The sequence below is a fragment of the Sceloporus occidentalis genome, unplaced genomic scaffold (assembly GCF_023333645.1).
Source record: "Sceloporus occidentalis isolate IW3139 unplaced genomic scaffold, rSceOcc1.0.p SCAF_10, whole genome shotgun sequence".
Lineage (NCBI taxonomy): Eukaryota > Metazoa > Chordata > Lepidosauria > Squamata > Phrynosomatidae > Sceloporus > Sceloporus occidentalis.
In genome coordinates, this window is record NW_028316990.1 from 3,175,390 (window position 1) to 3,190,467 (window position 15,078).

Below are 15,078 nucleotides of genomic sequence, written 5' to 3' on the forward strand. Positions count from 1 at the left end.
GTTTTTGAGAGACCTTGCCTGGTTATGGATAAATGTTTGGATGTAGCTCTTGCCAAACTTCATTGGAGGTTAAACAGAAATGTAAAACTTGTTTGAGGATACAGTCATTATGCTGTTTGGATGTTTCCCTCATAACAGCTAGTTCTTTAAAAATCTCTACACACAATACTGATTTAATCTGCAGAATGTGGTGGCAGTATCCTGGAATTCTTTGGTAATATCTCAATGTCTCTTTTTCCCAGAATGGGAGGATTCTTTCACTGTCATATTACATGAGTTTACTCTTTCATCTGATGACACAGCAGGAAAGTATATCAGTTTGTTTAGGATTTCCCCCTGATTTGACATTTGTTTGCATATGTGCAAAGTTAGCCATTGTGTGTTTGAAGGAAGCCAAAATTCATTTGGTTAACTTGCTACACCTGGTATCTAGGACCTAAATCTTGATGGCTACAAAAGCACCTTAATTTTGCTAATATTGAGGGAAAGCTCTGATTTTACAGTAGTAAGTTGGTAGCATTAAAAAACAATTTTCTTCAAGACATTTGTGATGGTGCTCATCAGGGATCTAATTAAATTTCCTGTTGCTTTTGCTCAGAGCTGGCAACTGTGTACTTTGCCATGGGTTTCATTGACTAATAATATATAGAACAAATATTTTACTATAGTAAGCCTTAAAGTTCACTGATAACAAAGACTAGGCATCTAAAGCTATTGTAGTGGGTTTCCTGGCTTGTCATTTATTTTTTAAAATGAGTTGACATTCAAAAGTGATGATTCTTTATTACAGCCACCCACAGATGACTCTGTTTAGTATAGAGATGCATTGAAAAGCAGCATTTCGGTGGTGTTGCTCTGGTGATGCAAATAGGAAAAGGGAGCCATCACACAGAACAGACACCCACCTTATTGATACTTGGGCACCTGTTAAAAACTTAACTTGTATAATCAAGCATTAGCAGATCTTAATACTTAATAAGATTCTTGGTTTTACTGTTGATTATTGTATTTGCAATTTAGTCGTAACTAGATTTAGCCTTTGACAAGGTCCATCATGATATTCTTGCAAAAAAGCTAGTAAAATTTGGGTTAGACAATACAACTGTTACATGGATTTGTAATTGGTTACCTGACTGAACCCAAAGGGTGCTCACTGATGGCTCCTCTTCATCCTGGAGAGAAGTGACTAGTAAGTTGCCACAGGGTTCTGCTCTGGGCCCAGTGCTATTCAAAATCTTTATCAATGACTTGGATGACAGAATTGGGGGCATACTTATGAAATCTGCAGATGGCATCAAGTTAGGAAGGGGTAGCCAATACCCCAGAAGACAGTATCAGAATTCAATATGAATTTAACAGATTAAAAATCTGGGCCACAACTAATAAAATGAATTCTGACAGGGAGAAATGTAGGTTACTACACTTGGGCCGTAAAAATGAAATGCACAGATATAAAATGGGTGACACCTGGCTAGACAGCAGTGCATGTGAAAGAGATCTAGGAGTCTTAGTGGACCACAAACTGAACATGAGTCTGCAATGTGATGTGGCAGCTAGAAAAGCTAATACAATTCTAGGCTGTATCAATAGAAGTATAGTGTCCAGATCGAGGGAAGCAATAGTGCCGTTTTATTCAGCTTTGATCAGACTTCACCTGGAATACTGTGTCCAGTACTGGGCACCACAATTCAAGATGTTGACAAGCGGAGGTGTGTCTAGAGGAGGGCAGCCAAAATGGTGAAAGGTCTGGAAATCATATCCTATGAATAATGTTTTAGGGAACTGTGGAAGAGAAGGTTAAGAGGTGGCATGATGGCCATGTTTAAATATCTGAAGGGATGCCATACTGAAGATAGAGCAAGTTTGTTTTCTCCTGCTCCAGAGACTGGGACACAGAGCAATTGATTCAAAGTAGAGGGGGGAAATCTATCTGAACATTAAGGGGACTTTCCTTATGGTGAGAGCTTTTCCACAGTGGAATACACTGCCTCGAAGTGTTGTGGAATCTCCTTTGGTGGTTCTTAAGCAGAGGCTGGATGACCATCTGTAAGGGGGGTGCTTTGATTGTGTATTCCTGAATGGCAGGAGGATTGATTAGATAGTCCCTGGGGTCTCTTTCAACTCTATGATTCTAGATTCCTAAATACATTTAAGTGTAATTAATTCCATGTATCACTTTGAAGTTTGTTAATGAAGGGCAAAGTATAAACATCTTCAATAAATATTGAACTGATGTTTTCAAAAGATCCTGAACTTTTACAGGGATTCTTGCTAATAAAGAGAAAACTAGACATGTTTGTTTGTTAGTTTCTTCCTAATGTTTAGGTGGAATCTATTTTCCTGTAGCTTGCATCCATTGCTTCATGTTCTATTCTCTGGAGCAGCAGAAAACAAGTTTGCTCCAGCCTCCATATGACATCCCTTCATATACTTAAACAGGGCTATCATATCACCTCTTAACCTTCTCTTCTCCAGGCTAAATATTCCCAACTCCCTGAGTCTCTTCCAGACCTTCACAATTTTAATTGCCTTCCTTTAGACATGCTCCAGCTTGTCAACATCCTTTTTGAATTGAGATGCCCAGAACTGGACACAAGGGTTGTTGACAAACTGGAAGCATGTCCAGAGGAGGGCAACCAGAATGGTGAAGGGTCTGGAAACCATGCCTTATGAGGAGAGACTTGAGGAGCTTTTCTCTCAATTAGTTTCAAAGGTGCTACAAGATCGCTTTGCATCTGGGCCTTTGCCATTGAATCAAATGTCCATAGGTTGTCACTAAAGCTTCATGGGCTTTGGGTGAAAATATGTGCACATAAGTTTGGCTTGTGCCTTATACATATAGAACAAAGTAACTGAAGTGTAAAATTCTACTGTGAAACAATACCTTCAACTATGATGTTGCCTCTGTGCTTGAAACAACAAGGATCACTTTATATTTACTGACCCCTGTGAAACTTATCATATATATTTTTATCATATATTTTTTTATATAGCTGCAGTCCCACATAGTAATTTTCCAAGATATAGCTGTGATAGTCTGTGGAATCAGTATGTAGAGAAATCTTTTCACACCTTTGAGACTAACTGAAAGAAGTTGGCAGCTTCAGCTTTCGTAGACTTCAGTCTCCTTCCTCAGATGCTTTTAAAGCTGCCAACTTCTTTCTTTCAGTTAGTCTGTAAGGTGCTACAAGCTGTCTCTACAATATAATGGTAATGTTTCAGGAAATGAAAACATTTAGAAATTGGAGATCACCAGCCCACTTGTATGTAGCATCTCAGTGCCAGTATTGCATTTTCATCACAGCACCTGCATGAAAAATTGGGTGCTCTCCTTCTTCCGCATTTGCTGTGACGTTTTCTTTGAGGAGAACAAACAAGTAGTGTCATTTTGTATTAGCAAACATAAGGATCTGTCTTTAAACCTTCCATGATCAGAACTTGTACAAAAATGGTACTGTTCTGTAACTTTTACATGTTACATCTACAAATAAGATTTGATATTTGCTGCTAAATTTTGCAAGCTCAATAAATTGCTGCTTAATTGTAGTATTACGCATTATTTGTACATAGTTGAATGGGTACATCACCTATATTAGAAATTTACCTAGTCATTTCTTTAAGTATGATACAGCTAAAATGGGTTCAGTCAGCCCCCATCACTACTCATAATTATCTTCCAGGGGCCAGTCACATTTACTGTTTTTTGACATGTAATAATTGCATATGAACAAGGCCAGAGCTTCAGGGAAGGGAGTTGTGAAGTGACAGCAAATTCAGCTCGAAAGCAATTCTCTCACTGCTGCATAGTATATAATTATCAAATCTACATTATGTAAAGTGTTCATCTAAGGACATCTCTGTCTGAATTTAGGTTTGATTGTAATCGCATTGTGATTATTTTGAGATTGCATTGAAACCAGCACTTGTCAGATTCTAAATATGGAAAATTATATGTATTTGCAGCCCTCTGATTAAAACCAGATGGAATGATATTAATATTTCTCCTTTTTCTGTAACCCTTTGAACATAAACTCAGAAATAATTAGCAGTGTTGCATTAAAAATATAATTTCCCTTATAATTCTGTAGTCATTATTAGTGGTTACTGATGAAATGGTTTCTGTATTTCTTGATTTGAATTTCCAGACTGTCAACTTGAAAATTGTATGGGCATGCTTGATGGGGCCATGTCTAAAAACTGAGAGCATACAGTGTGTATATAACAATTTTATATATCTATAAGTGGTACAGTGTGCCCGTGCCATATGTGGGCGCACCATACGCAGCTTCAAGCTTACGCTGAAGCCATGCAGCAATTAACCATATGATGTGCGCGTGCCTGTGGCATGCGTGTCACACCATTTCCATGAGCACACAGCCCATTGTTTGCAGTGGGGCACAAGCATACATGGAATTCCCCTTACATGGGGGATACGGATCGGATTCCCTACGTAAGAGAAGGGCCCACTGTATTTCACGTGTCAGATTCTTCCAGGCACATCTGTAGATATTGTCCTATAGTTGTCTGTTATTTAATAAAGCATAATAAAAATAAACCATATTCCCGGAGCAGGAACTGTAACCTTAGTTTTTTGTCCAACACCACAGCAAGATTAGGAGGAAATGTTGAAATACTTTACCTTTTAATATTACAATAGTGGAGAGAAGAAACCTCAGCTTTTATGCACAGGCTTAACGTTGTGTTTTGTTTCCAAACAGCAAGCTTATAATTACTCTGGGTAAAAAGCAAAAGAGAAAAAACGAGTCTTCAGATGAAATGTCTGATGTTAAGCAGCCTACTCAGCAGTCATTCAAAGATGAGACCTCTCAGGTATTTAAAACTTTCATTTTTAGAAAACTTGCTAAAGGCATTGGTTCTTCACAGTGTATTCCTGTCACACAGCAAAGCTTTGCAGATGCAGAGTCAGTTATATGCCCTTCCATTTTAGAAAAGAAGATCCAATCGACAAATTAAAAGGAAGAAGTATGCAGAAGAAGGTGAAGGAAAACAATTTGAAGAAGAAGCCAAAGTATCTGCAAAATTTAAAAAGAGTTCTGCTCCTTTGCCTGCTGAACAGCCTTTACAGTTATTTGTGGTAAGCAAAGTTGTTTTTAAAGACTTTATCTCTTGCAGTTTTGTGTTCTCTGCAGCCAGCCTAAGAAAAGGCAATTACAGGTGCACAGTTGCAGACCATTTCCCGTTAAATGGCCATCTGTGTTGTGTGGTGGTGTTACTTTGCACTACATTGCCGACTTTCTGAAGCATCATTTCTAGTACTGAACCTATGTGGCCAGTACATGACTTCTATACCTAGAATCAGTGATCTAGCCTACTGATATGTCATCATCCAAGTGTCAAAAATTGAGAGATCTAAGGGCTGACATCCATCAAATCTATGTTCCCCATAAACCTCACTGAAACAGAATTCATAAATATGATGGGCAGTTATTCTTTTTTATACTTGTCTCCTTATTCATTTATCTGATAGCCCATTATCAAGCAAACTCTATTTAAGACTACCTTTATGGGATTTACTTTGTTTCCCCTTCTTCTACAGGAAAATCCAAGTGAAGAAGATGCAGCCATTGTAGATAAAATTTTATCTTCCAGAATTGTAAAGAAAGAAGTGAGTAAATACAAAAATTAAGGTATTTGGTTCAAAATTGTAAATAAATAAATAAATAAATCTTCTAATGGGATTCTGTGCCCTCATTCTTTTCAGATTTCTGGGGGAGTGACAGTGGAAGCAGAGGAATTTTTTGTTAAATACAAAAACTAGTAAGTATTGCAGTTGAGTTTCTATTTAAATTGCAGAACATTTTCTAGTCTGATGTTTCTTCAGGCTTAAGCCCAGTTCCAAGGGCTGCATGGGAGTGATCTGTTTATGCTGTTGAGCTTTTATTGAAATCTTTCAGCAGTACCAGCAAGGTTTCATTACTAACATTGCCAAGTGAATAGGCAGCTTTTAATACAACATAGCATTGTTTCTGGATATCTTCTGGAGAGATATGATAATACAGCACGTGTGATTAGCAAATGGAAATAAGTTGGGCTTCTGCTTGTTCAGTCAGGGCCGTAGTTGTGTGTTTTTTTGCATATATGTGTTTGCTGAAGCATTCAGTTCTAAAATGAGAGTGTGCTGCTTTTATTTTGGCATCATGACATTTTGATTTAATTCTAAGATTAATTCTAAGGTTCCAAATGAAACTCAGCATATATCAAACATTCACCTGCAATTGTATTTGAAGGTTTCATTGTCCCTCCCTCCATCACAAGAAGCCACTACTATGGCCTCAGAGGAGGAAAAGCACAGGCAACATGTACTGGACTTAGTCTTCTTCCTGACTTCCACTCTTATTTCCTTGTGCATTTCATTTAGATTGTAAGTCGGAGGGCAGGGAGATGTCAGGTTTAGAATGTGTAAACTTTTTGGTTGAAGATTGGGATAGAAATACTCTAAAGAAGCATTTAATGATTTTCACATTTAATACATGAAAAAATACTTATAACAAACTTACGCTAGATACAGTATGCTAACATATTGTTCTGCACTTATAGCTCCTACCTCCACTGTGAATGGGCTACGGAACAACAGCTTCTAAAGGATAAAAGAATCCAGCAGAAAATCAAACGTTTCAAGCTGAGACAAGCACAGAGAGCCCATTTTTTTGCAGATGTGAGTATGTGTAAGAAACAAAACAAAACTTTACTTATGTTATTCTATATTTTGTTTATATATATATATATATATATATATATATATATATATATTTCAGCATGCTGTCTTGTTCTGGGTGTGCCTCTCTTTGTGCGTTTTCTACTTATTTTAGCTGTCAAATTGTATCAACGAATTGTTAGACTTTAAAAATAGTAAAATACAAAAAAAAATTCTCAGCAGTTTTATCCCTGCCACAGTGGTGGCTCGTTCAGTTAAATAATTATAAACATACTATAAAAGAATATTCAATTTCAATTTCAGATGGAGGAAGAACCATTCAATCCTGATTATATTGAAGTAGATCGGGTGTTAGAAGTCTCCTTTTGTGAAGATAAGGACACTGGAGAGGTATGGATTTGACTAAAAAAAGTAATTCACAAAGTACTGCATGGTCCTGCCTGTGTCTGTCAGTCTGTTCAAACTATAGGCTTCCCTGAAGTGCAAAAAATAGAGCAGAATGTTGCAAAATGTAGATAAATAATTAAAATCTTTAATATATGTTTTGATAAAGAGCTAAATGTTAAAAGGTTTAAAGGCAAATGTAAAATGAGGGAGAAGGGGAAAGGACAGCCACAGATGACTCTGAAAGTAAATGCAATGGGCCCTCGACATTAGCTGGTTTTAGGAGTGGAGGACCCCTGTGAAAGTGGGAAAGTGGCAAATAATAAACCACTCTTTTTCATCTGAGAGAACACCTCTCTAGGAATCTGTGTCCTACAGCACAACTGTATGCCAACATCTGCCAGATGTTGACCATAGAATTATGCTGGAAGACCTATAAATGCCTAGAGAACTGTTTTCTCTAGAAAGCTCAGTCTAAGTCCTCCAGCACAACTCTATAGCCAACATGTGGAGGAGTCACACTTGAGAACCTAGAGATTTCTAGAGAGAACACATTAATCAAATCTGCAAATAATCAAAGCCATAAAAGTCACAGCCGCAGATGTTGGAGGGCTGACTGTGAGTATAGAAAAAATTTGAGAATTAGAAGTTCAAAACAGTGCAGTTGAAATTTATTTAAAGAAGGCATAGGTGTTTAGAAGGCACTGTTTATATGTTTGATTTCAAACTGGAACACAAGGATAAACTGTTCTTATTAATTTTAGCCATTACAAAAATAATCCAAGGAGTGGAGAACGTGTGGCTCATCAGTTCAACATAATGACATCTTAGAATTCTTTAAGTTAAATGGAAGTCTGATAACGTATCTTTTCCCACTGCAGCCTGTTACTTACTACTTGGTAAAGTGGTGCTCACTGCCATATGAAGACAGCACTTGGGAGCTAAAAGAAGATGTAGATCAAGGAAAAATAGAAGAGTTTGAACAACTGCAAGCTTTAAGGCCTGATTCAAGGCGATTGGTAAAGATAAATACACATAATTAATGACATATTTGAAAGAAATAGTCAGGAAAGATGTCTTCTTCCCTCCCGTTGTATGTTTTGACTCATCTGAAACACAGAGTGATAACTCACACCAACTCCTCAATTCAGTGTAAGATAGAAACACAATGTGTTTGTCTTATTTGTTAAAATAATTATATCATGCCTCATATGCAAAGATTTCATGCAGAGGTACGTGGTATTAGACAATTTTTAAAAATTGAATTTTAAAAAAAATCAATTAGAATAAATTTGAACAAAAATAATGTAAAACCATATACTGAAACAGAAATCCATGTGGGTCTACAATCACCAGAGACCTACAGTTTTTATTTTAACTTGGTACTGAAATGATACCAATGTTAGTAGCAAGTAGGGGAGAGAGTGGCATTATGCAGCTAGGGTGCCAGGTCAGATAAGGCCATCACCTGTGTTTACACATAATGTGTTGCTTCCACTGGTGGGACATAAATAGACAGTGATATCTCAGTATTTGATCAGATATATATAGGTAAAGACTCTCTTTCAAACATCCAATTCACACTCTGGTTAAGGTTTTATATATGGTCACTCACACCTTAATGCAGACCAGAAAATGCATTGACACCCAGTGCAGCTGGTTTAAATCTTTTATGGTGTAACTTCTACATGGTGTTTCTCCTAACAATCTAGATCACACACTTTGCACTAGTTGCAGCTTCTCTGTCAACTTCAAGATCAGTTTCATGTGCATTACCTTAAACTGAACAAGAAGTTGCTAGTGCATGAACTACGGTATTCTGGTCAGGTTACCCTTCTACTGGAAACACTGTAGCTGATAAACTAACTGATGCTGGCAGCAGGCACTCTGGGTCACAGAACATACTTGAGCCTCCTGTGACAGAGAGGGATCAAAGAGCCTCCCAATTTAGGCAGAAGAAGTGTATACTCATCCAAGTCAGGACACTTACCCAGTTCCTCAACTTAGGAACCACATAGTCACTATCTTTTGTGGGATTCCACTTCAGGGTTTTTTAGAACTTATCCCACACATTACAAGTCCGATATTTCCAGTATGCAGACTTTAAAACTTGTGTTGACCTCACTTACCAACTTCATATGAATGTTAAACAGCATGGGGAATCAGCACTGAACTGAAGTCCCCCAGCGTCACTCTCTAAAACTATATACCTATTTCCTGAAAGAGTATGCACTATAGTTATAGAATCGGTGGCTGTGAATTAGTGAGGGAAAATGAAAGTAAAAACAAAATCTCTCTTTTTAAATATAGAATAGAATAGAATTCTATTCTATATATATCTGATATATATATATATATATATATATATATATATATATATCTGTATGCTGCAGTTACTTTATTTTACAATTGCCCAGTTATCCAAGATTATATAGTGTATAAAAAAGCAGCTAAATATCATTCTGGAAAACACCAGAAGCAAAAACAGATGAAGAGGCACAATAGAGAGTTTTGTTTTGTCCTAACATAAATTGAATACATTTTATATACTAATCAGTTAGTCCATTCATGGTGAGATTTTGTACATAACTAATTTATTTAGCATTTGTATACTTATTTTTGTAAGTGAAAAACTAAGGTACAGTTTCTCTGACATCTATCAACTCTTCTAACTCCTCCTTCCAGCCACCCCCCAATCCCACATCTCTTTCTTTCTTTGAATGGAAAAAGTGGCAGGTTTCTCATTTTTTATTTTATGTTTAAGGAACGACCACCCCATAATTCATGGAAGAAAATAGAACAATCCAGGGAATATAAAAATGGCAATCAACTCAGGGAATACCAGCTGGAAGGGCTCAACTGGCTCCTCTTCAATTGGTATAATAGGTATGTGCTCTGCTTTGAGAAGATGGAGCTGTCCACAATTGTTAGTCATGATGAATATTTATTTCCTCCTGTATGAGAGGCAATGTGCCTCTGTATATCAGTATTGGGCATAATGAGCAGTGTGGGAAGATTGCACTATTGTTTGTGGGCCATCCCAAGGTATCTGGTTGGCCGGTGTGTGAACAGAGTATTGGACTAGATAGACTTTTGATTTGTTCCACCATGACTTTTCTTATGTTCGTAGCAGATCAAAATAGTTTTGATGCTACAATTGCCTAGTGTGATAGAAAAAGAAATGAATAAACCAATTAATGTAATAACATATTACATCATGTGTATAAATGCACTGTCTAATATTAGCTCTTTGGTGTTATTTTTTAAAAAGCAGATCTGTATTATATGTGAGTGGTTCTTAACATTTGGCTAGCCAGATGTTTCGGACTTCATGTATGAGAATCCTTGATCATAGGATATACTGGTTGGGGCTTCTGGGATCTGTTCAAAACATCTAAAGGTTAAGACTAAATGTGATATGTAATGAAGGAAGAAGGATTACAAGGAAATAGTTTTTTCAGAGAAAACAGGCCTCTTCTGTTGGATGCCCAATAAAAAATCATAGTGGCAGGGGAGGATTTCTTGTGCCCTAGAAAAACAAAGCAAGAGGTATTTTGTAATTGTTTTCATTTTAGCTCTTCATCAGCTTCAGTGAGGGCTAGAGGTAAGTTCCTGCAACACAGACAATGGATAAATCTTCACATCTTTCTTCTGCTTCACAATTGAAAGCCATCATGAATTTATATCTCTTTGTAGACCTACTAACAAATGGTTTCTGTGTTTCCAGGCAAAACTGCATTTTAGCAGATGAAATGGGTCTTGGCAAAACCATCCAATCAATAACATTCCTCTATGAAATTCTTCTGACTGGTATAAGAGGGCCCTTCCTGATCATAGCTCCACTTTCCACTATAGCCAACTGGGAAAGAGAGTTTCGCACATGGACTGATCTTAATGTTGTAGTATATCATGGGAGCATGATTAGTAGGCAGATGATACAGCAATATGAGATGTATTTCAGGGACTCACAGGTAACTTTCTATACTGGATTTTAAGTAATAAATTATTACAAACAGGATAAATTGATTTGTATGCATGATGTTAGCCATTCTTTTTGTGGCATGTTTTTTATCTGAATTCTTTATCTGAAAACCTGTATATTGATATGGAGATAGTTACGTGTCTGTGTTTTGTTCTTGATAATTTTTTTTGTTTCCACTTTGTTATTCATTATATGTTGTTCCAGTGTGTGTGGTGTAATGTTACAGCTTTTAAATATTACTTTTCAAGAGCTGATCTATGTGTTGACTATATCCATGTCATGCTCACACACCCAAAGGAGCTTTCCAGTTATGTGAGATAACTGTCACCTACAGAAACTAATCAAGAAGTGATAGTTTTTCATTATTGTGACAAATAGTGTTATGTTCATTCACTCTCTTCTAGGGCCGAATCATTAGAGGTACATACAAGTTCAAGGCTATAATTACCACTTTTGAAATGATTCTTGGTGGCTGTCCAGAACTCAATGCAATTGAATGGCGGTGTATTATTATTGATGAAGCACATCGATTGAAGAACAAAAACTGCAAACTTTTAGAGGGCCTGAAGCTTATGAACCTTGTGAGTGTCTGTTCAGTTTCCTGAAGTAATGAGATATGACTCCTTTTCTTGGGATGTGATTTCATGTGGTATTAAAGGAAATTAGATGGTTGAAGTGATAATATAGAGAAAACATTTCCCAAAACTATAGATTTGATCTGCATGCTGAGTGGCTTGTTCTTCCCTTCCACAGGAATCTGTATGGTGGGTTATGAGGTGTGACTGTGATTTTTTTTAATAGCTTACAAACCAAGGTGAGGGATTGGCTGCCAACTTTATAATGATGCCTTGGATGAAACCATGGCTTGCACAATGGCCTAGCCTGTTCTGAAATGCAAATCTCTTAAACTGTCTACCTTGTATGCATAGCATATCATTTATTTTGTTGCTTGCATTCCAAACATGTCTTGTAATAATTCTCTCTCTTAACTTTAGATTAAGGTTCAAATCAAATTGCTTAGATTTGCAGTGGCAAAATTTTTAATTCTAATAAAATGTAATTTTTAAAGGCATAAAAAGTAATTAAAATACCTTATTTGTTGATGGTATTTGTCTCTTAGTATATGTTTGCTGTCTCTGCACATCCTGTGAAGGTTCCAAGACTAAGTATAACTTTTTACCATCTGTACGCTAACAATATAAAATAAAATGTGTATTTTTCATAGGAGCACAAAGTACTGTTGACAGGCACACCATTGCAAAATACAGTTGAAGAACTTTTCAGCCTTCTTCACTTCCTTGAACCATTACGTTTCCCGGCAGAATCTACATTCATGCAGGAATTTGGAGACCTTAAAACAGAGGAGCAGGTATGTAAACTTTTCTAAATATGTTACAGGATTCACATCCCCATTCCCCACACATTCAAAAACTAGAACTCAGTGAGTTTTATAATAGTAAATTAAGTATCCTCATTTCAAAAAATGCCATGGCAACCTGCCTATTTTTCCCATGCTTTTACCTGTCAATAGTAAAAATAAATAAATAGTGCTACAGTTCACAGTGATTTCAGTAGAAAACTGCAGAACATTCTTTGGAGGAAAAAATGTAAATTTTATACACAAGATGCATTTGTACTTCTGAAGAATCATAGCTAGTTCGTGAAGTATATATAACATTGTTGGCCATAGTCCAGCAAGCTACTTAAAGCGCACCAAAGAATTTTGGCAAGATATGAAGGGGTGCTGGGGATGGAGGGTATTTTAAAACAGCAGCAACAACAACAACAACTGTGCTTTGTATGATATTTTCTCATTACTCAACAACAACTGTGCTTTGTATGATGAACCTCCATAACATCAGGTTATGTCCAATAACCTGCATTGCATATTTTGGGTTTAATGCTCTGCACACACAACTCAAATAGGATGCATAGGATGCCTTCCAGTCCTACAGAAGGTAGCATCCCTAGTGGAAGTGCACCCCTCCCATATCCATATAGTGCCATCTGCAGTTGAGTAATAAGAAAATATGCATTTTTCAGATCCCCACCAAGTGTATCTGTAGTTGTTGACTACCTTCAAGTTGATTTTGAATTATGGTGACCCTATGAATGTGAAACTTCCAAGTCACCCATGGCTTCCCTGATTAAGTTTATCTGCAGTACTGTTTTCCTCTTTTCCTATTTTCTTCGATCTTACAAAGCTTTATCATATTTTCTAGTGAGTCATGTCTTCTTATGATGTGACCAAAGTACAACAGCTTCAGTTTTGTCATCGTAGCTTCTAGGAAGAGTTCAGGCCTTATTTGCTCTAGGACCTAGTCATTTGTCTTTCTCAAATGAGTTGACCGTCCTCCTGTCCTTTTTTCACTGTCCAGCTTTCACATCCATACATAGTAATGGAAAATTCAGTTGTGTGGACTATCCTAAGGTTCATGATATAGCTACACTTGAATGCATTTGTGGTGACAATTTGGAAATATGGATCTCTTTCATTATCTAGCTGTAAAGCTGCAGCATACCCTCTAGGGACCTGGGAAACTGATGTCTCTTGGCATCACTAGTCTCTAAAACAGCATCTTGTCACTGCTCAGGGACTTTCCTTCCCTCCCCAAATGAGTAAATGGCCATGGTGTACTCTCTCTACTAGGGATACTGCTTTGTGGGGGTGGGCAAGTTTTGAAAGAAAGTAGTTGATACCTCTTCCTCCTCCATAAAATGACATATGGCATGTTATGTCACTGTATATTACCAAAATGTTTCTCATGAAATACTGTGCTGAATTTTAAAATCTTTTAAAGCTTTCATATACACAACAGTTTAAATAGTTCAGTCTCTTTGTGTCATTCAGAGAAGCTAACTCGAGTTCAGTCATACTGAAGCATTGGAATAACTTGTGGACAGTTACGGATTCTAGCTATGTTTTTAATTCCATATAGGTGCAAAAGCTGCAAGCTATCCTGAAACCAATGATGCTGAGAAGACTAAAGGAAGATGTAGAGAAGAAGTTGGCTCCGAAAGAAGAAACTATTATTGAAGTGGAGTTAACAAACATCCAGAAAAAATATTATCGAGCTATTTTAGAGAAAAACTTTGCATTTTTGTCAAAAGGAGCAGGGCAAGCCAATGTACCCAATTTAGTTAACACTATGATGGAACTCAGGAAATGTTGCAATCATCCATATCTTATCAAAGGTAAAAACATCTGGGTAAATTAGATTTTATTCTTACCTAGACTAAACCCCTTGAAATGAATGGGACTAGTCACTTATGAAAATTTTGTCCATTTCAATAGATTATTCTAGTTAGGATTAAAATTGGGTTAAGTCTGTGATATGATAGGCCTTTACAGACCGCCCAAAAGGGGCGGTCTTGGGCCGCTGCCGGTTGCAGCGCGGAGGAGCCGCAGCAGCCATATCGCGCGACTCCTCCGCGCTGCAAAAAAGGAGTGCAGAAATCGCACTCCTTCCGGCAACCCGGAAGAGCCGCCGCAAGTGCCAAAGCGCGCACTCGCAACGGCTCTTCCGGGTTTAGACGTCCGGACGTTGTGCGTCTGTTATGTCAAGATGGCACCACCCGTCTGTATAGGGTGCCGCCATCTTGCCGTACGGAATACGCGCGAGCGGCAAGGCACGTCCGGAAGCACCGCCCCTCGTGCGTATTCCTGGCGCAATGACAGCGCCGCTTAGGCCCGTCTGTAAGGCGCCTTAGTTACTTCATGCCTTCTTAATATGTTGTAAAACACTTCTGATATTGGCAGCTATAATTAGGATTAATTCAATCAGAATAGCTATTTTAAAAGGCAGCTACAGTAATCCAGCACTTAATGTGTTACATTATATTTTAGGGGAAAAAACCACTCTTTCTACTAAATGTTTCATGAATTGAGCTGCTATTCTACTCAGTAGTAGCTAGTATGGGAAGCACTGGAATGAAAACTCAGTGGATAACAGCCAAAAGTATAGGAGAATCTGACCATAAATACATTATAATGCAGTTTGTGGGGCAGGCAGACATACTATAAAGCTGTACAGTT

The 15,078-nt window shown here is 37.5% G+C and overlaps 1 protein-coding gene across 3 annotated transcripts in view; it reads left to right on the forward strand.

Moving 5' to 3' along the window:
• Positions 1-15,078, forward strand: part of CHD9 (chromodomain helicase DNA binding protein 9) — a 76,944-nt gene that overhangs the window by 38,120 nt on the left and 23,746 nt on the right. For all 3 annotated transcript variants that reach the window (XM_089540649.1, XM_089540650.1, XM_089540651.1), the window contains 12 exons: positions 4,719-4,830; positions 4,949-5,095; positions 5,558-5,626; positions 5,723-5,778; positions 6,559-6,676; positions 6,980-7,066; positions 7,942-8,079; positions 9,825-9,946; positions 10,788-11,031; positions 11,447-11,623; positions 12,268-12,411; positions 13,982-14,237. In XM_089540649.1, the coding sequence (XP_089396775.1) occupies positions 4,719-4,830; positions 4,949-5,095; positions 5,558-5,626; positions 5,723-5,778; positions 6,559-6,676; positions 6,980-7,066; positions 7,942-8,079; positions 9,825-9,946; positions 10,788-11,031; positions 11,447-11,623; positions 12,268-12,411; positions 13,982-14,237 (1,670 nt within the window). The remainder of the gene's footprint in view (positions 1-4,718; positions 4,831-4,948; positions 5,096-5,557; positions 5,627-5,722; positions 5,779-6,558; positions 6,677-6,979; positions 7,067-7,941; positions 8,080-9,824; positions 9,947-10,787; positions 11,032-11,446; positions 11,624-12,267; positions 12,412-13,981; positions 14,238-15,078) is intronic.